This window comes from Crotalus tigris, unplaced genomic scaffold, assembly GCF_016545835.1.
Source record: "Crotalus tigris isolate CLP2741 ecotype Arizona unplaced genomic scaffold, ASM1654583v1 scf7180000018436.2726382, whole genome shotgun sequence".
NCBI lineage: Eukaryota > Metazoa > Chordata > Lepidosauria > Squamata > Viperidae > Crotalus > Crotalus tigris.
In genome coordinates, this window is record NW_024097002.1 from 157,356 (window position 1) to 185,312 (window position 27,957).

Below are 27,957 nucleotides of genomic sequence, written 5' to 3' on the forward strand. Positions count from 1 at the left end.
TTAGTTTTATCAACTTTAGATTTATTAATGTTACAAGCCTTCAGACAGTGGTAGGAACGTGTCTGCATAACTCTGACGCACCTGTCACTAAACAGCTACTAAACCAGGGTTGAAGAACCCTTTGATGGTAAGGGACCCTCAAAAGTTGTAGTCAGGAATGCCTAATGCAACACAGTTTCTCACCCTTGAATTACACAAAGGCAAACTGCAAGTTTAACTGAACTATTATTCTAAAAATGAATGGTAGTACACAAAATAGTGCTCAATAGGTTTTACTCCATTAGCTGAGAAGAACCTATGCAAACTGTAAACATAGTAGAGGATAGATTAGGCTGCATCCAGATAGCATTTGTCCTGGCAAGTCAGAAGCTACATAAGTCTTTGCTAGTAATAAGCCAATAGGTATGGACTAAAAGGCTTTATAAAATTTATCAGAAACTCTGGAATATAAATTGCAAACATTTTAAAACAAAGGAAAGAAATTACTCTAAAACAAGGGGAGGTTATAGTACCTGATTGTTCATGATAATAGAAACTAAGGACATGACTTCCCATATATTAATCACCATACTGAACAAACTATTTTTGTAACCATTTCTCAGTTTTAAAATGACCTGGATATCAAAGTAAGGGAGATGCTGAAGTACTAGCTGTAGTAGCAAGATGTATAAGTACAAACTAATTTGAATACAAGGGACTTATTCACCTACTTCAAGAAATGTTATCAGTATGCCAGACTCTCTGTACCAAAATCAGCAGACTAATATGAAATGGTTCCCTGAAGTTTAATAAAAAGAACCTAAACTACTGTTTTTTACTAAGTGCTAGTTTTAAAAGCCAGGCTTCCAATATGAAAAATATGAAATATAGTTATATAGAAATGATGACAGCAGTTATCCAGGATTGCTTGGAAAAAAACATAGCAAAAAGTGAATGCTCTCTTATTTCTGCAGTGCTAACAGAAGCAATTCATTTCAATGTGCACACGTGCTCATAAATGGATATCAGCCATTGAGTTTGCCTGTTACTCAACTATGTTAAAACAAGAATAACAAAATAAGCATTTGCTTTCAATGCTATACAGCAGGACAGTTGAGCAACACAAACCAAACATTTCCAGATTTTTTTCTTTGCAAGTATATCACGAGAAGGACCTCTCTTGTACAGGCTTAAATGTATTATGCTTATTTTAGGGTGCACAGTACAGCTAGTCAATCTCATTACAACACAAAAATTATGATGGAAGGATCTTCAGGTCACATAAACAGGTTCAGGAGCCACAGTGTGCCTTTCTACAGCAAGAGGAGAGATCAAGATTTAAGGATAAAAATTCTTGAAAAAAGTCAAATCAAATGCAAACTTATTGAGAGTAGACAATGGGTTGTTATACAAATTAGTACATTTCCCTGCCAGGATAGTTGGTAAGACTTACCAGTGGAATTGCAGCTGATAAAAAAAAATCAAATGTAACAGAGGCAGGAACATACACTATGTATTCTAGGTATCATATCTGTCTAAAACAGTTTAGAGGAACAGTGATTGGGCACACAAATAGCACAACACATGTTTTTAAAATAGGGCGCAATTAAAAGGGTTTTTAAAATGTCAGCAAAAGAGCAAGAGTGACCACAGCACATTTGCCATCTCTGAAAGCATACTTCTGGTTTGTTCTTTTAGTGATTTATCCATTAGTGACATCCTGACCAAACCATACTCATATCTATACAATAAAATACATGGATGAAGCACATTTCCCCCCCAAAGACATTTCTTTTTAAAATTTGTTTACAAAAGTGATACAACGGCAAACATTTCCATTAGCAAACATTACTGCTAAATATTTTCATTCTTAAACTTTGTGCAGTAAAAAACCTCTTTTTTTGTGAAACTGTTATATATTGCATATTTGCACTGGATGGAGTCTTCTTCAGGAACAAGTTATAAGTAAACAGATGATTCTGTCTTGGCTCAGGAGTTACAGATAGCTGTGCAAAACAAAAGAAAGTAACTGTGTACTATTGATCTATTACACGCCAGCATATATTTGACATAGATCTGCTGCTAATAATAGTTTGATGACAAATGCATCCTAAGAGATATCCCACCCCAAGTTTTTTTCTGTGAATACTACACGAACATATTCTATCTCTATTCACACCAAATCCCACTGAACAACTGAAGGGTCCTTAAAACTGGGATTTTGATTATCTGAAACATACTAATTGCCGAATGCAATAGAACAGGTGTGTATAAGAGCAAATGCCTCTAGATGCTGCTTCCTGGCCATGCAGGGCCAGGTGTCAGTTCTGTGGACTTTAAATATAGAGGCTTCTCTCATTTACTCACGTAAGAGAAATTTGCAAGGTCCATAGAGCTTAACCTATACAAGCGTGCACAAGCGTGCAGGGGCTCTTAAGACTATAAAGATAACCAGTGAAATGCTTCCTATTGCTCCCTGCAAGAAGTGAGTGATATGTGCTTCAGCTACCAGAATCAATATAATTTTTGGCTGTGAAAATCAAGTCTCTCTAGCACTAATAAAAGAAACCCCAGGCATAAAAATGTTTTCTGTGTTTAAGGCTGCCACTATGTGTGGAGTCCTTGGTGTTCTCTCAGCTTGGTTTGTTTGCAGATGTTTCATTACCAAGCATTATCAGTGCGAGTGAATGGGGTTTGCTCCCTATTTATATACAATAACTTGCCCTGCCAATGTTGTTGTGTGTGGTTTTCTCTTTGGTAGTTCCCTGATTACAGTGTTACTTGACTGATTGCCTAGTGTTAATCCATACTTATATGCCAATAAGGTTTGGAAAACAAAAGAAACATATGAAGAAACAAGACTTAATAAGATCACTTCATTCCTATTCTTACCTTAGTTTGAATTAGTGCTTTACAAGTGCTAAGGCTGAATTTGTCGACACCAGACTCTTCATTTTCTCTGTTAGTTTTTTCCAAACTACTGACCTTAAATTCTGGAACAGCCTAATAAACAAGAATATCATGTAAAGGACTGTGACTTTATCATATAATGCATTGTGTGAATCATCTTGATATTAGATTGATCCTATATTGGGCCCTATAAACTAGAATCTTCAAGCTGAAGTATTGCCATTGTGAATTTCACAAAGTTGTAAAGCACAGGCAGGAAATATATGCACAGCTGCAACATTGGGAAGTACAGAAAATTTCAGTAGATGACAAAAGGGGGAAACCAGAGACACAACTGCACCAGTGGCAATTGAAAGTAAAATCTCCTCTGGAACTTGGAGCCTGATATCCAATCATTTTTATAGATATAATTATTTCCCAAGTGATCTTTGTAGAGAGGTTTTGTTTTGCTTTGCTTTGCCTTATATTTGTTAGGAAAATAGAAATACATAAATTTCAGTTTTTCTCCAACTGCATTCCTCAAGGGAATGTTACATTATAACATAAGAGCTGAATTCATATATAATTTTACATGCACAAAACACAACTGCTATGTTCATATAAAATACCCAAACAAGCCTTACTTATATGTGCGTTTCTGTTATTTATTGGTTGGTTTATTTCATAGTGAGTATATAAGCCACTTCAATGGAGACCCAGTTTGGTAGTGGCTAAGTGCTGGATTAGAAACCAGAAGATGGCATCTTCTCTTCCTTTAGGCATGAAAACCGACTGAATGACTCTGCGTCAGTTTTTTACCCCAACCATGTAACAAAATTGATGTTAAGGGAGAAAAGGAGAGGCATGAATATTATGTATATACTGTACACTGCCTTGAGTTAACCAAAAACAAAAATGAGATAAAAATCTAATACTGTAAAAAAAATCTAATACTGTAATAAAATTTGTAGCATATATACACTCCATCCCTATCAGGTTAAAACAAGAATATTTACTCATCATGAATGCTACTGTACCACGAGAAACTATATCAGAGAATGTTTGCCATGGTACAGTAGCATTCATGATGACTGAATATTCCTGTTATTTTAACCTGCTAACCACACTATTTTAAATACACTGCAAGCAGATGATATCCACGTCATTCCCTAGTAGCTTCTTAGAACAACCAGATTTTAATGCCCTTCCTAAATTCCAAAAGAACTGGAGTTGCTCTAAAACTGTGGTCTTCAAATTTGGCCCTTTTATGACTTGTGGACTTCCAATTCCTAGAATTTTTCAGCCAGGAAGGAAGAGAAACATGGCAATAAGAAATGTTTTGGGGGCTCTGACAAGACTACTCTCTAGGACTGCACACTGAAAGAGAGCCCTCTGATTGTACTGAATAGGCAGATCCCATTGGGCACAGGTGATCCCAAAGACACCCAGCTCCTAAGCCATGTAAAACTTTATAGTGTCATGACTAGCTCAGACTCTGATGAGGAAACTGACAACAAGCAGCCAGAATTACCAGATGAACTGTCTCTTGGGCAATTGCAGACAGAGGACTGCACCACCTAGTATCCAGCTGCCAGTCTTGAGAAATGAGGAATCTGAGCTGCTATGCCTTCTCAGAGCAAGATCTGGCTGCCTGGGAGAGCAGAGCAAAGGCAATCTATGCAGCTTCTCGTAAGAAAGGGCCCTCGCTCCTCCAAATAAGCAACATCAGAGTTGCTTCTCTTTAAGAAGTGCAGCAAGCTCAAATCCTCAGTTGACTGTTTGTTAACCTAGTCCCTATGTGCCTTGCTTTTCATCTTGAAATCTTGTGACTATGATTCTGTCCCAGACTGGCTGACAAATCTGCTATGACATTTGACCCTTGTACTTCACATAGAATCACTATTGTCTCTACTGTCTCTTGCTGTGACAAGCTTGATGGACTTTGGGGGACACGATTTCTTATCCGTGTGTCTGCATGCTCATCTCCTTTCCTACTTATTTGTTTGAGAATTTGCTATGCTAGTAAAGTTTGCAAAACACAGTAGTGTTTGTGATCCTGTGGCCTGAGACAGGAGATATAAATACAGAGATAACTACCAACGCTTTAATTGAAAGCCCCCCAGTAGATTTCTGAAAACAGTGGTGTTACATGGACCAATCCTTATTACCAGATTTAAACATTTTTTGAACAAATAACAGAGTTGGAAGGGACCTTAGAGGTTTTCTCATCCAATACCTTGCTATACCATTTCAGACATATGGTTGTCCAATCTCTTCTTAAAAATCTCCAGTAATAGAATACCCAAAACATCTGAAGGCAAACTGTTCCACTGGCTGATTGTTCTCATTGTCAGGAAATTTCTCCTTAGTTCTAGGTTGTTTCTCTCCTTGATTAGTTTCCATCCATTGGTTCTTGTCTTTCCTTCTGGTGCTTTCGAAAATAGGATGACCCCCTCTTCTTTGTGGCAGCCCCTCCAATATTGGAAAACTGCCATCATGTCACCCCTAGTCCTTCTTTTCACTAGTCATACCCAATTCTTGTGACTATTTTTCATATATTTTAACCTCCAGCCCCCAATCATCTTTGTTGCTCTTTTCTGCATTCTTTACAGAGTCTCTACATCTTTGTTATAATATGGAGACCAAAACTGGATATAGTATTGTAAGTGTGATCTTACTAAGGCTTTAAAAACCACTACTAATACTTCACACAATCTTGATTCTATCCCTGTTAACATCAGCTAGGATTTCATTGGCTTTTTTGGCTGCTGCCACATACTGCTGGCTCATATATAAATGACTGTCAACTAGGACTCCAAGATCGCTCTCACAGTTACTGCTATTAAGTCAGGTTTCATCTAATCTATGCCTGTACATTTGGTTTCTCTTAGCTAAGTATAAAAACTAACTTTTCTCTACATCCCAGGTGTAGAAAAGATTAAATGAGGAAGATAGAAAGGCTGCTATGCAAACATGATGTCAACACTGCAAATACTGTATACTCTTGCTTTGACAAAATATGCACAACTGTCTGGTATTTTTAGAGTTAATTCAGATGATGGTGGGGGGAGCAGAAAGATAGGACTGCACGGGAAGGGAACGGAAGAGAACCTTTGCCCTTCCACCTGATAGGAGAACGTGATGTATGATAACAAATTTAGGGAGGGAACATGCTGATAAATTAATTGCTCAGGGGAAGAGAATTTAGTTCTTAGCATCCCTTTGTCCGACATGTTGTAACATAAATAAAAGACTTTTTAGGAAAACAAATGCCTGGGAGTTCTTTGAAGTGTTTCATTAGTCGGAACCTGACATCATGCTAAGAACTCAATTGTTTCCAAATGACCTGGGGTCCTGAACTTCGTCCACTGCCTCTAACCTTGAGAGGAGCTGGTAAAGATTCAGGGGAAGAAAATCTATCATGAGAAAAGGGAGTTTGCTTGAAAACCCAGCAGCTACTGATATCCCAGAGTGGGAAGCAACAGACAGCATGCTGTGGGAAGATGAATTCTGGCAGATCTCCCAGCTGGGAGCAAAGACTTCAAAAGCAGATTGGTACGGGGCTAACAAATGGCCTGCTACTCAAACTTTGGGTGAGTCACTGGAAAGATTTCAAACCCCAGATGTGAAAAGCAGAAATCAATTACTGCAGAGAGAAGCCTACAGCCCCTCCCTCGTAGATCAGACCCTGGGTTCCCCAACCAGGGACTGCAGTCCTGAAGACAGAGGGAATCCCAGACTGAGGCCTCTGCAGCAATGGGCAGATTGGCACCCCCCCACAGATAGATGATCAGCAGCAACTGAGCATACCACAGCTAATAGAGGCCTTGCAACAGCTTGGGGTGGTGCAGAAGCCAAGAGAGCAACAGCTGATGGGCCCAAAGATGAGGGAGGTTCAGCAACAACCCCCACTCATCCAGCAACCAATGAGAGATCTACAGCAGCAGGGGGCACCACCAGCCCCCGCTGGCCAGCAGCAGAGAGCTCAGTAGCCGGTGGATCAACAGGCAGGATGGGGCCAACAGCCCCAGTGGGGGCCGCAACAGCCTATATTAACACCACCTTTCAAAGCAACCTTCAATGGGGACCCAGAGAAACTGATTTTTTTTCTCAACCAAGTGCATTCTCACTTGAATTGCTGGGCCTATCTCTATCCGGACCCAGGTGCCATGGTCGATGTTATTGCGTCCAACCTAGAGGGAGAAGCATCTGAATGGCTGAATAATTTATATAGTGAGCAAGCCCCCGAACTGGAAGATCCCCACCCTTTTCTCCTAGGACTGAGAGAAAGACTCGAGGACCCATCCATTGGCCTCAAAGCAGCAGAACAGATCCACAAAATAAAACAAGCCGGCAGGCCTGCCCTGGAGTACGTGCGAGAGTTCCACAAGACAGCAGGACGAATAGAGGGGTGGCCTGAGCAAGCCCTGATCCAACACTTCACTGAGAGAAGATGATCACCTCTCTCAGGCATGCATCTATGGAGCCATACCTGATCAGCTGCACGAATGGTACAAGGCAGCAGTGAAGCTAGACATTCGGCTCGCCCGCTATAAGAAGCCTCTCCCACACGAACCTGAGCAGCAACCAGAGCTACCCGGACAGCAATCACCCCCACGAAAGCCTTCAACTACTGCAATGGCTGAGAGACCCAGGCCACCTACAGGCCCATCAATTAAGTGTTTTCGGTGTGGACAAGAGGGACATCGAGCAGCAACCTGTCCAGTCCCCTACCCCCGACTGCAGAGCAGACCGGAACCAGCAATGAGAAAGAAACCTGCTCAGCGGCTAACAAGAGAAAAATCCAACCGGCTCATGCAGGAACCTGTTGTCCAGATTATACCCCCCCCCACGCAGATCGCCAAGATTCCGGGTGGACCCGCCCCTGCTCTACCCTCCTTTGACAGCAACGATGAAGGAGAGAACGACCTGATGGTGAGTCGACAAATCCCGCCTTTTTCACTGGCCGCCAAACTTATAATCCCTAAGTCTGGGGCACAAATGGATTTAAACGTGCTAATTGATTCTGGATGCACCCGCTGCATTATTAATCTGCCATTTGCCATGAAAATGGGCATACGGGCAAAACAGCTTTCCAAACCGGTGAGGTTTGAGCAAGCCGATGGCTCCCTGATGGGAGGGACTCTTGTCACACGATTAACCAAGCCCTGATGCCTAGAAGTAGGTGCACACTGGGAGTTTATTCGCTTCCTGGTGGCTCCAAAAATGACTGAGGCAGTGATCCTAGGACTAGCTTGGTTAGACAAATGGAAGCCGTTTATCTGGTGGGAGAAAGGAATGAGAACCATGAGACTACCTATAGGGGCTAATCCCCCCATTGATTCAACAGGTTGCAGGGCACCTTAGGCCACCCAGTGAGTGAGCGCACATGGCCGCCTCACCACCGCCAGGCGAACCAGTCATCCCCAATGAATACCGGGACCTGGCGGAGGATTTTAGTGAAAAAAAATGTGATGCCCTACCTCACAGACCCAATGACTGCTCCATCGATTGGTGCCAGGAGCCAAACTCCCACGACCGAGAATGTATGCTATGTCCCCCCTCGAAATGGAGGAGCTGCAGCCATATGTGAACAAAAACCTAGCGAGGGGGTTCATTGAACAGGCCAAATCCACTGTGGGAGCCCCTGTGTTGTTCAAAGAGAAAAAAGATGGGTCTCTTCATCTCTGCGTAGACTATAAGGGTCTCAACACTGTGAGTGTGGAAAACAAATACCTTCTCCCCCTCCTAAAGGACTTATTAACCCATCTAGCTAAGGGGAGTGTCTTCACTAAATTAGACCTGAGAGAGGCATACTACCGGGTGAGAATAAAAGAGGGAGACGAGTGGAAATACTGTCATCTGGACCATAATATATCTGTTCTCGAAGCAGGCTCATTTCATCGCCTGCAAAGGACTCCCATCTGCCCAACGACTGACCAAATTGTTCCTGAAACATATCTACTGGCTGCATGGCGCCCCTAAGCGAATAATTTCGGACAGGGGGGTGCAGTTCACAGCGAAGTTTTGGAGAAGTTTCCTTACATTAATTGGATCATCTCAAGGTTTATCATCTGCTTTTCATCTGGCCACCAATGGGGCCGCAGAAGCCGCTAACAAAATGGTGGAGCAATATCTTAGATGCTACGTTTCTTACCAACAGACAAACTGGACTGATCTCCTCCCTTTTGCGGAGGTGGCGTACAATAATTCTGTGCACAGCAGCACCGGCTACATGCCTTTCAGAGTGGCCACAGGAAAAGAGTTCAACCCAATACCTGAATATCCTCAGTTGCCCTCCGCTTCTCAGACACTTGACCAGTGGGTGAGGGGGTGGGAAGAAGTTTGGAGAAAAACAAAAACTGCTTTAAAAAAGACTTTTGAAACCTATAAAAAGCAGGCTGATAGGAAGAGGGCTCCCCAAAGAACATTCCAAGTTGGGGAAAACGTTTATTTGTCAACTAAGTATTTACACCTTGTTGAAACCTTATCGGGGCTCCACTTTAAGACCTCCTCCGAAGAAGGCACCTGGGCCCCTCGTAGTTGCGGGACAGACCCACTATGAAGTGAAACGTATTCTTGACTCTAGAATCTTTAAAGGGAAATTGCAGTACCTAGTACAATGGAACGGATACCCGTTGTCTGAAGCCACCTGGGTGAAATCCAGTGAAGTGAAAGCTGACAGATTGGTCAAAAGGTTTCATGTGAAACATCCCAACAAACCGAAAACTAGTCATTGACATATATTTTTGTTTACATTACAGGATCTGTCTTTCTTGTAAGAGGGGCCGGATGTCAACGCTGCAAATACTGTATACTCTTGCTTTGACAAAATATGCAAAACTGTCTGGTATTTTTAGAGTTAATTCAGATGATGGTGGGGGGAGGAGAAAGATAAGACTGCACTGGAAGAGAACGGAAGAGAACCTTTGCCCTTCCACCTGATAGGAGAACATGATATATAACAGCAAATTTAGGGAGGGAACATGCTGATAAATTAATTGCTCAGGGGAAGAGAATTTAGTTCTTAGCATCCCTTCAGTCGTACTGACATATTGTAACATAAATAAAAGACTTTTTAGGAAAACAATGCCTGGGAGTTCTTTGAAGTGTTTCATTAGTTGGAACCTGACACATGAACAAGGGAAAAATCAGTTTAAAAAAGAATACAGTTCCTTAGCTTTTAGAAGAGTATTTTAAAAAAGTACTTTTTATAAATTTACTAACCCTCTGTGTTGTTTGGGGTATCAGATCATATCATTTTCATTTCATTAGAGTCAGAATTATGCAGTAGTTTTTTATACATAATTTTAGGAGAAGGAGCAGTGTATGTAGATTCAGAGTGTCTACAAGCAGAGCCTGAGACCTCTGATCTTTCACCTGATGGGCTTAGCTGTGCCATCACACAGTTCAAATTTTTTTGACAGAAACATAAAGTTCTTATTCCCATCCATAATTTTTCAAGCTCTTACTGAACCATCAACAAATTCCAGTATTCATTTTGTAAAAAAAGAAAAAAAAACAACAAAACTTGATATAAACTTTCGTATTTTAGTTCTGTAAATCTATTCTAGGGAAACATACATACAAGATATTTTCTAACAAGTGAAATATGAAAATTCAGTTGAACAATAGCAAATATATTAATGTTTTAGAAAGTATTGCTGAATACTACCTTTTGATTAGCATTGATTCCAAGCACAGCTAAAAGATTTTCTTGACAATGAAATTCATTTTGATGGCATCTTAAATCAGAAGGGCTATTGCACTGAGTTAGAGTTTTCCATAAATTTGCTGAGTCAAGCCTTTAAAAGAAATAAAATTCAGATTAATGCAAAGTAAACGCCCACCATATTTCTTGCTTGCATGTCAGATCAGCTCTAGAAAGGTAGCAAACATATTGCCCATGCTTGGTTACATATTAGGTATATGAACTCTTGCTAAACAGAAGACGCGGATCATGATTAACTAAATCAAAAGAACATCAATTTCTGACAGCAAATTTAACATTTAACATTTCATACTTAAAAAATAACCAGACATAAAGCCCCTTTCAACGAATCCCAGTTTTATAAAGGGATATAAGATTCTGTAATTCTTGGTAATCTTGGGAAAACTAAGACAAAGTAACATATGACAGCAATGTGGAAATAAACCTCCGTTTGGTTATCAACGACAGACACTCGCAGATACAGAACTTTTATTATACACATTAGAAAACTATAACATTACATTACTTTTTGACATAATCGCCATTCAAATTGGGGCACTTGTCATAACGTCTTACAAGGTTTGAAATTCCTTAGAAGTTGTTGCTTGGTGCCAACTCTGGGCTATGGGGGAGGGGTGATCAAAAACATCCCAATGGAACTGCTTCAAAATTTCTTGGGTATGTCTAGCGGTGTGCAGGCAAGCATTATTGTGAACCAACACCACACCAGAAGTCAGCATGCCCCGAGGCTTGTTATAGATGGCTTGTCTGAGTTTTTGCAACATTTCACAGTCGACTTCTGAATTGATGGTTGAATAACGCTCCATGAACTTCACCAGCAGTACTTCCTTGGCATCTTCACATTTGGCAGGATTTTCTGTGGCACCACTTCCGGTGTGGTGTTGGTTCACGATAATGCTTGCCCGCACACTGCTAGACGCACCCAAGAACTTTTGAAATAGCCCAGATTTGGTATTGAGCGACTACTACTAAGGATTTCAAACCTTGTATATTTGTCTGCAGCTGAATGTTAGAGTTTTAAAACCAAAATATCAGCTACTTTTTATGTGTTTTCATCTCAGTAATCCTAGGAAGCATTTTTAGGCACAATCTGAAATCATAATACCAAATAGAGACTCATTTGAGTATTGGCAACCTCCCCCCATCTTCCCTCCCTATATGTTGCTTGCTAAAGAGAGCTGGAGTTTTGAAACCTATTTGTTTTATGACTTCTGAGTCGATCTAATAAAAATACTGTCATTTTATCAAGACAGTATTGATCATTCACTCATCGGCCAGAAAAGGAGTATTTGTAGGGAGCATTTCTCATCTCTTGTTGTAAGATATAATGCTTTACTCTAGGGGTCTTCAAACCTGGCCCTTTTATGACTTGTGGACTTCAACTCCCAGAATTCCTCAGCCAGGCATGCTGGCTGAGGAATTCTGGGAGTTGAAATCCACAAGTCATAAAAGGATCAAGTTTGAACACTCCTGCTCTACTCCTATTGAGCGTCACTTGAAAACTAAAAAGTTGGAGGGCAGCACGCTTCAAGCTTGTGTATCAGCTAAGGAGCTGGGTGACTTTGAGGCAGTCATTCTCTCAGCCCAATCCACCATACAGGTTTGTTGTTGTAGGGAAAATAGGAGGAGGAAAGTTGTTGGCTATTGTGTGCTACCTTGAGTTATTTGTAAAAGATAATAAAGACAGGATACAAATAAATAAAGGCTACCCATTGTTCTCCAGCAAGAATGCAAGTGAAGAAAGATTGGCTAAACTACTAACATATTCAGATAACTCTTGTGTGACTTTTCTATTTAGTTTTTAAGACAAGAGAACAGACCCTTACTTCATTATGCAAGCAGAAAGAAATGTCTGAAAATTGGGTTAAAATAACAGTAAATAAACAAACACCATCTTCCAGTTTTTAAATGAATTTAAAATATCCTAATTTTAAATTCTTCTCTGAATACTACATTTACTGGCAGAGGACTGATCTTCTTCTATAAATGCATGCATTATCAGTGACAAAACAAATCTTACCAAGCTTGTTTCTCTGTACATTCAGGAATGTCTGCATCTTCTCTTTCCGGGTGAAGCACTTGCTTCAATGTACTTATTTTATCTAAGCACTGTGGTACTGGGATTTCAGGAAAACTCTGTTTAACACTATCTTCAGAACTGATGGCAACCTAAAGAAGTATATATTGCAAGAATGCAGTAATATGTTGATTTATAGAGAAGAAAAACAAAGTTTAATTAACTTTAAAACCTAGAAGTTATTCCTTCTTCTCCATAGGAAACTTTTTTCTGCAAATCTGCAACAATGAACTTTAGACTCATTTCAAAGATTTAAAAGTCATGTGGATTCCCAATAGTTATTCAGGAGAGGGGGAAAAAAATCCTGAAAATCTAATGTACTACAGGACCAACAATCCAGCATTAAGTTCCTCATTCTTCAGCAAAATGTAGGATGCTATAGAAAGTTAGTCACATTCTCATCTAATGACCCCTTCTTTACAAAATAGCCCTCTATACCCGGTGCTGTATTTTTTAGCAAAAATTCTTATATGTAAGCATTTATTTTTCTCATAGAACCACAACAAAATTGCTTATAAATCAGGTTCAACTTGACATACTTACATTTTTGGTATTTTGCTAAGGTATCAATTCTGTACAAGTAATGGTTTCAGTGCTAGGATTTTGGTACCATTTTTCCTTTTCACCTTCTCCACTTTTCCTTCATTTGCCACCAAACTATGTAATTTTTATATTTCTATGTTTTATTCTACTATAGTTTTAATAAGAAAAGACTTCTCATTTCCCCTTATTATACTCAAGGACATCTTGGATTTTAGAAAAAGGCAAGCGTACTTCAAATGCCAAATTCAGTATGTATAATGTACAATGGAGCTAAATAGCCTAATTTTGCATATACACTGAGGAAAACCGAGTTCTCTGGAAAAGGTCTTAGAGTCATGGAGGAAAGAATCATAAAGACTTTGACTCAATGTAGCTGAGAAGTTAACTAAGTCCACACCAGGGATCCTACAGCAAGGGATAACCTAATGGTAGCCTTGCAATCCTGTAGAGGCTCCATTTTAAAGGAAGCTCCATTTTCCCTTAAAAACAGAGGCTTCCAGGGGATTGTGAGAAGAGCATCTGCTTGCAAAATAGCACAAGGCTGCCTCTGTAGGAAAGCTGAGCTTCACATCAGATCAGCTGGGTACCTCTCTCAAAAGCTGCAAAATAAGAAAGCTAAGTTGGATGCTGCTGAACCTTGGAGGTGGTTGAGGAAAAGGCTAGTCCTAAAAGTCCCGAGTGGCTGGGTGGAAAGCAAGCCCAAGGCCTGCAGAGATCCCAAGGGGTGGGAAGTGGAGTACAGGGTACCTCCAAGGGATGGGGGAGGTCTTGTGAGACCCAGAGCAGGTGAGCTGGCTAGAACTAGCCTTCCCAGCCCTGAGGACCCTATGGTCTACATAACAACAGCCTTGGGGAGAACAGGGGTAAAGGTCATTAAGCAAGGTATTAACAACCCTTATGTCTAGCAACCATAATGAGCATGCTACATTACAGTCCTAATTCAAGGACTACCTGTATTCATATGAGCTTATGTATATTTTCCAGATTAATGAAGAGCAATGATTATCACATTTAGGTCGGTTGTGCTATACTAGCTATGCAGAAAAGTAAAATAAACAGATACACTTAATTGCATCATGAATTAATGTTGTCTTAGTGCAATGACAAATACCTAATGTCTGTATTATAAAAAATAAAGAGCAGTATTATACAGTGTTAAAATGAGAAAAAAGAAAGGGAGCCTGAGCAGAAAATTGATTGGCCTTATCAATATTTACCTTCATTGCAGCTTTAGCAATTGTTTCTTTTTCGTATCCAACTGCTTTGGAAAGAACTTGCCTGAATGAGGTAGTGGAATGAGTGTCATTGATATCCATACCATTTGTATGTGACACCTTTTCATTTATCTTCTCCAAAGGTTCTGGAATGTTACTCAAGTTCACCAGCTTGACCTCACTGAAACCTTCAAAATCACCCCAAGTATTGCTGGATTCCATTGTGTTGATATCCTGAAGAATCTCCAGTGATCCTTCATCAATTGTTCCATCATCACTTTTGCTGTGAATTTTTTTCTGAACCAGTTCCATTTCTAGGGATGCATCCAGATTTCTATTTTGGTTTAAATGATGGCTTCCAGTTCTACAGCTGTACTCACTTGGTGACATGGCATACTTCTCTGTAGAGAGAGCTTTCAAACATGACTGGTTTTCTCCTTCTACACTATTTATTTGCAGTAAATCCTGCCCTTGCATTTTAGCTATTGTAACAAGGAGGAGTCAACAAAAATGTTATTGGGATACAATAAATCCGTTAACATTAGGAAGGTACAATGAAACACTTCATTGTATCTCTAATAGTTTGCAATAATGTTGTGAAGCAAACCAGCATGTCTTTGATATCTCCTAAGCCATCAACAATGCCTGTTTTCAGTCTTGCATCAAATCCAGATTTCAGTCTGCAAAAGAAAGGTTATAAATAAAGACCCCTGATAATAAGGCAAGGTTCACAAAAGATAAGCTGTCAGGCAAGAGAAAGGTTCATGCTTTGTCAAATAAATTCCAATGTGCTTAAAAACTAAAAAAAAAAAAATCCTTAATCTACAGCAGCCCAGGCCTATGCAACTTGCTTCGCATGTAGTCCTCAACTTACCACAATTGGGACCAGAATTTCCATTAAATGACAAAATCATTAAGTGAGTCGTGTCTAATTTTACCATTTTTTTTGCCATGATTGTTAAGTGAATCATATTTGCATGTTTGAAGTCCTCTGAGAAGGTCATAAATGGCAATAAGATGATCAAGAAATGCTGCAACCATCATAAATAACATCATAAATATGTGACAGATGCCAAGTGCCCAGATTCTGATCACGTAACTGTGGAGAGGCTGCAATGGTCATAAATGTGAGGACCAATTGTAAGTCACCCTTTCCAGCACGGTTCTAACCTCAAAACAATCATTATATAAATGGCCATAAGTCTAAGACTATATATGCCCAAGATATGTTTTGTCTAGATGTTTTTGCAAGGCTTGAAGCAAATAAATGTGCTATCAAACATGCCTACTCTTATTTTTAGACATAAGTTTAAATACCCAGTGTTTTTCCTTGCACAGGAAAAATATGCTAAAATTAACAATGAAATGCTTTTATAATAATTTAATAGATTATATTTGTAGGTAACACTAAAAATATTGAGGTATCTTTTGCAATTAATATATTTGTCATATAGATTTTTTAGAAAGTCAAAAAAGAAAGACTTTACCTGCTGAATAATTTAAATAATCCTTTGTACACTATTGCACTTTATTGCAAAATAACTTAGTCTGATAAGAAATATCACACATAAAACAAGCTACAGTGCATATTGAAAGAACCAAATTTGTTTCAAATGCATGCTTGACCTCTTGCCTAACAGTCCCTAAATCACTTTTAAAAATATCTCAGGTGTTTATACAAGGCAATTTAAGACATTTTGACATTCTTTGTGCACAGTAATAATTTATCCATTTGAAAAATGTCCCAAAGATATGCTATACAGAACCTGCCTCAAACAGAACAGTGTTCAATAAAATCAGATTTTAAATTGTAAGTCAGATTAAAATGTAATCATAATAGGCCTCGACGAATATGAGTTACGGGTCAAGGCCCATCTCTCAAGTGCCAAGCGGTTAGCTGGAGTCACTGAGGATCTGGATGCTGAAGGGCTCCCTGGGTGAGGGTGATACGACCTGAAGGAATCCTCCACGGGGGAGAGACAGAAAGCTCCACCAGGTCGGCGAACCACGGACGTCTCGGCCAATGTGAGGCAAGTAGAATGACTTCCGCTCATTCTTGTAGGATCTTGCGGATCGTTGCCATGAGCAGCGGTGTGGGGGGGGGGAAATGCATACAGAAGTTCCCTGGGCCAGGGACTGTGGAGGGCGTCCATCCCTTCCGCTCTCGGAGATGGGAACCTGGAAAAAAATCTTGGGAGTTGGGAATTGACTGGAGAAGCAAAGAGGTCTAAGGTTGGAAGTCCAAACCTGTTCACGATCTCCCTGAACACTTTGGGGTCCAGGCGCCACTCGGAGTGGTCCAGTGTTGACCTGCTCAATGAATCTGCCTGCTGGTTCGCTACTCCGGAGATGTGTTCCGCCCTGATGGAAACAAGATTGTTCTCCGCCCAAGTCCCCAACGATTGGGCTCCTCATGAGGGGCCTGGATCTGGTTCCCCCGTCTGTTCACATGAGCCTTGGCAGCGATGTTGTCGGTAAGCACCAGGACATGTTGCCCCGCCATCCTGCTGATGAAGTGGCGCAAGGCTAAATGTATGGCCCTGGGCTCTAGCCAGTTTGTATTGTTTGCCAAGTCTTTTTGGGACCACCGCCACTGGGCCAACTGAGATTGGAGGTGTGCTCCCCAGCCAAAGAGGCTGGCGTCCGTGTCAGAGTAATCCTGACTGGTTCTTTGAACTGTGTGCCCCTTGACATTGCTGGGGAGGCCCACCATCAGAGGGAGTTTAATGCCTGACGCGGAACTCGAACCTTCCAGGTGGAAGCGCTGATGCGTAGTCTCTGGAACAGGAGCAAAACCCACTGTAGTTCCCTGGCATGAAGACATGCCCATGGTACAATTGCTATACAGGACATCATCTTCCCCAGGAGTTGTGACAGCAATGCTAAGGTGACCACCTGCTCCCTCTGGACGCGATGAACTAGGGCTCATATACTGTCCCATCGGTCCTGCGAAAGATAGAGCATACAATCATTTGTGTCTATTATTGCCCCCAAATGAAAGAGCTGAGTTGAAGGCACTGTTTGGCTTTTCTGGAAATTGACAGAGAACCCGTGCTCCCGAAGGGTCGTGATGGTGCGAGTGAGACCCAATTGAGCTAGCTGGATGGATGGAGATTGGATCAGAATGTCGTCCAGATAACACTGAACCTGTATTGGAATTTGTCTCAGGTTGGCGGCCAATGCTGCCAATATCTTTGTGAAGACTCGGGGAGCCGAGGAGAGACCGAATGGGAAGGCTCTGTATTGGTAGTGCTGGTGGGCATAACAAAATCTGAGGAACCTGCAATGCCCAGGGAAGATAAGAATGTGTAAATATGCCTCTGTTAAGTCTATCCATGTCAGGAAGTCCCCTTTTCTGATGCTGGCTAGGATCAATTGAAGCGACTGCATTTTGAACTTCCTGTAAGTTAGGTAGTGATTTAAACCCTTTAAATCCAAAATTGCCTCCAGCCCCTGGAAGACTTTGGAACAACAAATAGGGTGGAGTAAAACCCCCGCCTTTTCTGATCTTCTGACACCGGTTCTATGGCCCGTATCTGTGACAAATGGGAAATGGCCTCTGACATGAGGGCCACTTTGCTCTTGTTCTTGGGGGTGGGGCAAGACCAGAAACGGTCTGGAGGGCTGGACCAAAATTCCAGTGTTAGCCCATGAGTGATGGTGTTTAACACCCAGGAGTCTGTGGTGGTGGTCTCCCATATGCTGGCGTAGAGAGACAACGCCCCCTATTGGGGAAGCATCTTTGGAGTCACTTAGTCCTTCAGAAAGGACGTGCTCCTGAGCCTCGAAAGGGCCGCTTGGCCTGGAACTGTGTTTTGACTCTGAGTGCAGAGCGGTCCTGCTGACGATCAGATCTCTGAAAGGTACGAGGGGTTTAAGGCCAGTCCCAGTGTGAAGTGGTACGAAAGGACTGCCTGCGAAAATAATTGTGTGAAGCATCACCACTTGATCGCTTATCCCCTCTCTTACTTATATGGATCATAATTTTGCGTTTGTCCTTGCCCTCTATTAGGTAGGGGTTGAAGGCTTCACCGAATAGGTGTCCCCCATCATAAGGCTTAGTAGCAAGGTGCCACTTAGCCTTCAGGTCCGCCCGCCAGTTCTTGAGCCATAGAAGTCTACGGGCTGAAATGTCTGCTGTTACGGCACATGAAGAATACCTCGCAGCATGGAGGGAAGCATCAGCCATGTACTGTGATGTGGCCACTAACTTACCCAGGTTCTGATGAGCACGAACCTGGTCAGGGGGAATCAGATCCTGGAGTTCGTGGAGCCACAAGATGGAGGCCCAAGCGAAGAAGGCCAGGGATGTAGACGCCTTGACCGACCATGCCGAGGCCTGATGGGATTTGCGCAATGCAGATTCAAATTTCTTGTCCTCTGCCTTGAGCACTTTGGCTATGTCCCCTGGAATAGTGGAATTTGAAAACAGAGAGTTAAGTGGTTCATCTATTAGAGGGACCTCTAGTAAGGATGCGAAGGAAGGAGCCACGTTAAAGAGGTCTTTCTCTGAGGCCCCAGAAAAGGAAGAGATCCCAGGTTTGCCCACCGCTTCTGCACCATATTACGGAAGAAGGAGGGGCAGGGAATATGCTTTTGTGCTACCATCGGCTCAGCATACAATGGATTCGGGTCCTTGGATGTAGAAGGAGCCGGCTGGGCCTCCTGTTCCGGGGCGATGTTAGCTCTAGTGCATGCTTTGAGAAGCAATGAGCTAAAAAGAGCTTGATTAAATAAGCCGGTTAGAGGTGCCGGGTCCGGTGGAGAAACGTCCTCATCGTCTGACATGAGTAGTCCTGAAGGGTCGAAGTCCTCAGAATCTGACTCCAAAGAAGCCTTCTGGAGAAACCCTCTGGTTGATGGAATGGCCGTGAAGGGGCTGCAGGAACTTGTTGGGGCCACTGGCAGACTGATGAGGCCGTGAACTGAGCAAAGGCCTGAGCCATCATTGCCTGAAACTGATCAGGCCACAGTCTGTTGCTCAGAGAGCAAAACCCTGCTGTAGTTGGTGAAAAGGTAGCCTGTGCCCCAGACGGTGACGTGCCTTGAGTGGCAACCCTCTTTTGTCCTGGATCTAGGCTAGAGATAATTGGGTCTGCCTGTGCCGTCTCCCTTTGAGGGGACCAGGCCCGCGGGGCTATATTACAGGGGACTGACTGGGGCTCAAATAGAGACATGACAGGTGGGGCAGGGGTATTATGGTCTGCCTCACCTGAGGTCAGTTTCCCTACCCTGGAAAATTCCTTTTCTAAGGCCTGTTGCCGCCTGCTAGCCTCCTTTTCTGCTGCTTTGGATGTCTTCCTGGTGGATCGAGCTTTGGCCTTTGCCTTAAGCCTCCCCGCCGCCTCCAATGTGGAGGATTTATGTTTCTTCTTGGCGGGGGAGTCAGGGAGGCTATGTGCAGACGGGGGGGGGGCAGAATTATCTGACATCTTATCTGAAGGAGATAATGGTGGAAGAGGTAGTTGGGCCTGAGGTCACTGAGGCTACAGGTTATGACTGGTCTTCCCCCAATGATATAAGTGACCGCTGATCAGGTCACCTCCCCCCAGTAGGATCCTGTGTAATCCGAATATTGGGCGAGGAATGGGGGTAATTAAATAGGCAAAGGCAGTTTTACTGCAGCAAGACTGCCCTCCCCAGGAATAGTAATCAACGTTGTAAAAATGCAGACTGAATTATCTGCTCCAAAATGGTGTCCGCTAAGATTTGGCGCCCAAATTCTGCCGGCAGAGAATTTCCTGTAACAAAGAGGCCAGACAGTAATCCAGCTGGTTTGTCGTGCCCAAAATGGCAGCTGCATGATCTTCGCGCCCAGAAAATTGCCTCAGGGAAGGTATTTGAGGCAACCAGAGATCTCACCAAACTCTGAGGTCCAGCGAGGCGGCAGTCAGCTGTAAATTGACTAACCAGCAAGCAAAGAACAGCCCGGCAAATTAACTGGGACTCTGGCCAAAGCGCCGAGGCCGGCGGCGCACCCAATAGCTGATGGTTGGATGAATCCGACCAGCCCAAAACTCACAGCATCTGAGGCAGGATCCGAGGTGCACATCCACGATTAGGCCTGTGAGATGAGACAGCCACTTCCAGAGACCTCCGTTGAAGCAAGGAGCTGCTGATCCGGTAGGAGAAGGCATGATGCCTTCTATGCTGCCTTCGTCCGAGCGCTGATCAGCTGAGTTGGTAACAATGGAGCGGCTTGATAAACAAGCCGTTCCTGGCCCTCAGCAGGCTGCCATCTGCAGGGAGGCCCCTCGGAAGGTAGGGGCTGCCCAGTCCGCTGGCAATGTCCAAATTTCAAAGCTCTTTAAATTTGTCAGAAAAAAATATATTCTGAATAGTCAGTGGAAAATAAATTCAATTGTTGCTGGTTAACCACAAGGAAGGAAAATCCACAAGGGAATCTACAATCTGCTTTTGTTCAGGAAAGAGCAATTAAGCATCTGCTGAACAAGAGACTAAGTCGTAAACTGGGGTGCTCTTGCACAGCAGAGGCGTGCAAACCTTTAAACTTTTAGTCTGATTGAGTAGGCAGATTAAGACAACCCACTTGTGGATTCTCCATCCAATCATGCTGGAGAAAGAAGCAGGCAATGGCAAACTACTTCCCAAAAACCTTGCCAAAACAGACTAATCCAGGAAGTCACCAAGAGTCAATAGTGACTAAAAGGCACATGCACACGCACACATGCACACACAGAGGAAATGATAGAAAGGAATTGAATTATACATATATATTACATATTATGTAATTATGTATATACATGTATTGTAAGAAATCACCTTATTTTCACTGCAATTTAAACCTCAGTACTTTTATTCCACACTAAATCAGTTAAAGATTACCGTATTATTCCACACTAAATCAGTTAAAGATTACCGTATTCATCCTGGGAAGGCTTCATTTCTAAATCTCAGTTTCAAACATTCTGTGCAGAGTATTCCTATTATAAAATCCAGTAAATCCTTCTACTGATATAACAACTATCTTTCTTTCTGGAAGTAGAAGAGAAATACCACGCCCTCTTCCCGAAACCTTCTGTGTATCATTAAAACAGACTAAAGCTGTTTCTCAACTTTGGCAACTCTAGGACTTCAATTTGCAGAAGTTGCCGAACACTGTACTAAAGAAAGAAACCCACAGTAAATATTGAGGGTGCAAAGAGATCTGCAGAGGAGAGCAGCACCAAATTTCTTATTTTTGGTGGTTAAAGTAGTTCCACCATAGGAAGACTGCATTTTTTTTTCCTATTTACATAGAATTAAGTCTGCTGAACAGGACTTGATTTCAATAAACAACATTGCAGTCCTTGCCACTTAGGATAATTTTCTGCTAAAAACTATATTTCATCACATAACTTCTATAAGGAAGAGTATTGCTTAAAGAACTAATAAAGGCACAGTTGAAATATATTGTAATATTGTTAGTTGTTATATGAGAAAAAATATAGGTAATAAAAATGGTCTCCAGGGGGGTGGGTGCACTGTAGTATTTGTATTTTTATATTGTTTTTTTATTTAGACTTATATGTATTGTTTGTATTATTTGTATTTGAATAAAATTAATATTTTTTTTAAAAAAAAGAATATGCCCAAATAAAGTATGTATGAGGGTGTGTACCCACATACCTTTGACTTAATTAGATCTGGAGAGCAATAGTTCACATATTTTGCTTGGTCGTTTTGCTGGCAGTTTAATGTTTGTTTATTCAATAAACCATGGTTAGGTAAATTACAATTTAGTACAATGGGAAAATCATCCCAAATATGCTTTTTCACGAGGCAACTGGACTTTGTTTTTCTTTGAAGACATTTCACTTCTCATGGGAAAATCAGATAATATGTTGGCGTTCAGATTCTTTAGGAACAGGTCAGTTGCACTCAGTTCTGAAACTTGTATTTAGAAGATAACTGGGCGAATATATAATAAAAGATATGATCTAGAAAATTAAAGAGATTAGCAACATACTTTTTAGTCTATACCAGGGGTAGGCAACCTTGGCTCTTTTAATACTCATAGCTGGCTCAGGAATTCTGGGAGTTGAAGTCCATGAGTCATAAAAGAGCCAAGGTTGCCTACCCCTGGTCTATATGATCTTGAAAGCTAGCATTGCTATGTTTCTTATTTGTATTTTTACATGATGGAATTTACTCATTAATCTAAGCATGATAGCTATTCAAATCTAGACATCTGATTTACAGAAATAAAATTGAATAAAAAGAAGAGGAGTGTTTCCAAACACTCTCCAAAAGAAAATACACTAAAAATCTCAACTACTTAAGGGTGAGTACCTTTTCTGAGCTGGAAAAAAGACTTAATCTAGTCAATTCACAGACCTGCCAATTATTCTAACAATAATCTAATGTGAAACAGTACTCTGGCTGTCTGTTGCACACATTAATCACATTCTATTAAGTATTTCCAACATTCTTCAGTGGCTGGATCTGCAAGAAATCATATTTTTTTCATATCTGAAAGACCGCAGGCTCTTTTCCTTTGCAGTACATGAAAAAATGTTATTAATTACACAGGCAAAGATATTTCATTGCATTAAGCCATATCTGATTTGTCTGGTTCTGATTTAATATGACCCAGCCACTGTATTCTTAGTACAGCATTATATATAAATCAGATCACTTTATTTCATTCAACAACCCTCAATTAAAGGGTTAGTGCATTGTGCAGACTCAGTCGTTGCCTTACAGATGACCTTATATTTGGTTCTGGGATAGTGAAGCACTTATATGCTCAACGTATTTAAGTGGCTATCCCTTGAAATTTTTCAACCAAATTACTAGGTGTTTAAATCAGTGGTTCTCAACCTTCCTAATGCCACGACCCTTTAATACAGTTCCTCATGTTGTGGTGACCTCCAAACCCCCACCCAGCTGGCCGGGGAGGGGGGGCAGGAAGGTCACTCCGCCGGCTCCGCCCTGCCTGGTTGGAGAAGTGACATTCCTCTCCCTCTTTCTCTTTCTTTCCTCCCTCTTTCTCTCTTTCTCTTTCCTCTCTCTCTTCTCTCTCTCCTTCCTCCCTCTTTCTCTTTCTCCTCTCTTTTCCTGTTTCCTCTCTTTCTCTTTCCTCTCTCTCTTCTCTCTCTCCCACTTTCCTCTTTTCCTCTTTCCTCTTTTTCTTTCCTCTCCCCGTTTCTCTTTCTCTCTCTTTTTCTCTTTCCTCTTTCTCTTTCTTCTCTTTCTTTCTCTCTCTCTCTTTCTGTTTCCTCCCTTTCTCTTTCTCTTTCTCTTTACCCTCTCTTTCTCTTTCCTCTCTTTTCCTGTTTCTCTCTTTCCTCTCTCTCTCTCTCTTACGGCAGCATCGTCAGGGGTTCCCGCCACCCCCAGCCTGGCCTCCACTGCATCCTCAGCTGAACGGGTGGGGAGGGGGAGCAGGACGGAAGGCAGCGGCTGCAGTGGCGGCCGCTGCTGCATCATCGGGGTCCCTGCCGCCCCCACGCTGCCAGCCTCGTCCTCCGTCCATTGATGGAGCCGCAGTGGGGGCTGGTGCCATGCGGCCTGCCAGCCCCTCCGCCAGCCCGGCTGCTCCCCCCCGGCACCCCTCTTTCTCCCAGTGAGTGCCTGCCCGAGCCACCTTGGGGACAGCAGAAGGAAGGAGAGGAGAAGGGCGAGAAAACCGCTACTGCCACCCTCGCACTGCCCAGCCTCGCCCTCCACCCATCCAATGGAGCCGCGGTGGGGGCTGGTGCCGCACGGCCCGCCAGCCCCTCCGCCAGCCCGGCTGCTCCCCCCAGGCACCCCTCTTGCCCCAGCGCCAGCCAGAACTGCCTTGGGGGCAGGAGGAGGAAGAAGGGGAGGAGGAAGAGGATGGCAAGGAAGCCGCCACCAGCGTTGGGCCCCAGGAGGTGGCTCTCCTCTCCTACCTTTGCTGAATCTCCTTCTTCCTTCCCGGCAGCCTGGACTCCGGCACGCCTTCCTGGCCAGAGGGTCCAATGGTCAGGCTGGCTGGGGATCGCAGGGGCTGGTCTCCCTTGGGCCGTGGCTTGCGGGAGGGGTGGCCCATTCAGCGGAGCCTCCAGGAGGCCTCTCCCAGCAGGGATCCCGGGGCTTCCCCGGGCGGCTCCAAGGCCACGAGGCCCTGGCCGCGCTTCTCCCAAGGGGTGGGGCACCCGGGCGCAGGGCCAATCAGGAGGTAAGTCCACCTGAGAGAGAGAGAGAGAGAGAAGGGAAGCGAAAGTGCATCTCTCTCTCTCTCTCTCTCTCTCTCTCTCTCTCTCTCTCTCTCTCTCTCTGCAAATGGCAGAGGAGGCCGTGCGGAGACGGATGCGGAGCGGTGTCTTGGTTCCTAAGACCATCGGACATATGTGTTTTCTGATGGTCTTAGGCGACCCCTGTGAAAGGGTAATTCGACCCCCAAAAGGGTCGCAACTCACAGGTTGAGAACCGCTGGTTTAAATGATGGTATCATTCTCCTATAGATACATAGAACACTATAAAGTATAAATGAATCCAAGGATTATCAACAATGTTAAATAACAGTTTGGCAACTTGCAATGATAGAAGAGTTTTCAGTGGAAAAAAAGAAAGGTACTGCTATCACTGTTAATAACAAGCTCTAAGACAATGTTGGATAATATTTCTTTGCCTTGGAGAATTACTCATTTACCCCACCAAACAGCAGATATCAAGAAAAAAACATAGCATACCTTTATTTTAAGAAAATAAACTTATGGAAGATTCTATATAAAATCTTGGAATGTCTAATGAGCTAATGGTTCATTTGCATTAACAAAAACCTCATCCAATTATTCATAAAATATTTGTGTATGAATTTGAAAATTCAGTCAAAAAATCTTAAACACTGATGTTGCCTCCAAGAAATGTGAAAGTTTCCTTCCAGCTTAGATATCAGTCCTGCTGCTTGTTACCCAGGAAGCAACACATTCTTTTATAAAGTAGCACCCACTTTATACTTTACATTGGAGGTGTTAACGACTGTGATTTAAAGTAGGGCATGGTGGGTAGATATGCAAAAATCTGTACTAAAATAAAAACAGTGTGATCATACCAATGTGTGCTACCAATCACATGGATGAATGCTTTCTTAATAATAATTCATCTTAGTTTAAAAAGTCAGAAAACAATATAATGGAAGCTTCCATCTTCTCTACTGGAATGGGTAAAAAGAACATCTTGCCTAGCAAAGTTGAGGGAAGCTGAAGGAGGAAAAGCATTGAATAAAGTGGTTAGGCAGGATCAGGAAACCACTGCAGAGTGCCACTTCCAGATGTGAACTGAAATTCCATCTGCTCTAGCCATCTTGACAATGGTGAACAATTACAAGAATTGCAATCCAATAACATCTGAAGGGCCACATGTCTAAGTGGATAGAGCTTTTTCTTTAGAAGTTTAAGTCACACCATGCTATTTGGGTAATTCTGGAGGCCTACACATCTTAAAATAACAAGAGATTGAGAAACACTGTTCTACACTCTCCTGACTGGCTTCACACACTGTCATTATGTTTTAAACTATGTCTAGGAGACAAACAATGAAAACAAACAAATGTTGAATTAACTGGAAAGTGTTAATTTCATCATATTATGAATATGCATTGAAGAAATTTTAATGAAGTCAATATTTGATCATTTAATGTAGGCTAGGTTTAGTAGTTCTTTTAAGACTTGCGAAGTAGAAAAGCAACCATCGATTTTTAAAAGAAATACAAAAAGCACCCTGTTAATGAGTGCATTTTAATTCTTGAGGGTATAGAACTGAAAAGCTAAAAATACAGCAGCTATAAAAGGACCAAAGCATCTCCTCTCAAAGTTCACCCACATTATATGTCCATTAAAAACAATTTTCTTTTCTGGTGTTATTGTTTACTGTAGAATTCAGTTGTCTTCAGAAATAGGAATTAAATACTCAGAATTTGCTATCACTTCTATCTGCAAGCTGCCCGTAGATTCATCTCCCAATGAGATACTATTTTTTGAAGCAGAAGTTATGTACATGTGCCTTATCATAAACCCAGTTTAATATACAGCACAATCTATACCGGAACACATTATGTTTAAAATATTGTTCACGCCACAAGCCAATAAGGACAAATTCCAGTAAAGGAAGGTCAAATTTATAAGGAAATCATGCTTATAATCAAAGTAAAATTGGTTTTCTCTCAAATACTGTGCTAATGTTCAGGGAGTTTAAAAGAAAATGGCACTGCTTCACTGTGGTATCATCAAGGGAGCATATGATTATATTGTATAAATGCTGAATACAAGAATTCAGAGTAGAAGGCCTGAACCTAAAGTCAGGATCGAAATGCTAATACAGCCCCCAATCTACAGCTATTCATCCACAACCAAAATTGCTTTGAGGATAAAATACGGAAATAACAAAGCACATCAATCTACGAGGGTTGGGTAAGAAAGTCGCTTCGCTAAGTGTCTCGCACTTACCGATGCAAAAAATCCCTTCCTCCTGACAAGCCTCCTTTCTCCACCTCCGTCTCCCTGGTCATCCCAACAGCCGTTTCCTCCTAGAAAAGTGCTCGGACTCTCGAGCTTAAGAGGCGAACGGGTCCCAGAATACCAAAGCCGAGGGAAACAGCGACACGAAAAACGGCGCAAAACAGCCACAACCCCTAAGGGCCTGACCTGCTCCAGCCCGCGTACCTGCCTCCCCAACCGGCGGCGGCCCGGCGGCGACTAGAACGAAGGCGGAGCGGGGCGAACAGCAGGTGCCGGTTTGTGCAGGGGAAGAAGCGATTGGCTCATTAGCCAGAGGAGGCGGGGCTAGAACGCGTACTGAGCGTTCCTTGGACACCCAGAGAAAAACAAGATGACTCGGGGAGGCTTGGCCTGCGTGTGTGGGTGAATAAAGGGAATGAGCGGAGCAGGGAGTAAAGCAGCGGGCTGAGTTTACTTCTTCGGGGCAGTGATTTCTCCCATTGTGCTCTGCCAGCTGCCTTGTCATAGAGATGAAAAGAAACATGTAACTATTTTAAAATATTGCGGTAAAGGATGGATTCTTTCTAGCTTCCCCAGGAGTCTCATTCAAGAGCTAGTGTTTTACTATCTGGCGGAAGTCACCGCTGTGGCTTTCTTTTGAGGGTCACTCACCAAACAGAACGCTTTTCTGGGGATTTTTTTTTTTTTAATTAAAGTGCAAACCTAAATGAGGGTATCATCGCCTCTTTTAGTTTATTTCTGTTTCCTTTTAGTTTTTTGCCTAAGCTAAAATCAGGACAATCAGAGCTGAGCTGCCAAACTTTAGAGCGCGGCTTGGTGGCAGCAAAGAGATTTAGAATTTTTCCATTGTTTTCATGTGCTTCGTTCCTTTTCGGGCGAGGGAAGGGATTATGGTTGGGTTGCTAGAGGAACCCGGAAGTATCGCCTTTATTAACAGTATCTCTCGACCTTGGCAACTTGAAGATGTGTGGACTTCAGCTCCCAATATTCCCTAGCCAGCTGGGGAATTCTGGGAACTGAAGTCCACACATCTTCTTGCTCCTAAGGTCGAGAAACACTGCTCTATTGTTTTCGGCCACAAAGCATGAGCTCATG

At 42.4% G+C, this 27,957-nt stretch overlaps 1 protein-coding gene across 1 annotated transcript; it reads right to left on the minus strand.

Moving 5' to 3' along the window:
- On the minus strand, positions 1-27,141 carry CLBA1 (clathrin binding box of aftiphilin containing 1). Its single transcript, XM_039352512.1, has 6 exons — positions 27,049-27,141; positions 14,438-15,114; positions 12,621-12,769; positions 10,544-10,673; positions 2,872-2,982; positions 1-1,985 (listed from the first exon to the last, which is right to left on the minus strand). Exons 2-6 carry the CDS (start codon positions 14,909-14,911, stop codon positions 1,818-1,820), a joined length of 1,032 nt encoding a protein of 343 aa, XP_039208446.1. The 5' UTR covers positions 14,912-15,114; positions 27,049-27,141; the 3' UTR covers positions 1-1,817.
- Positions 27,142-27,957: the final 816 nt, after the last annotated feature.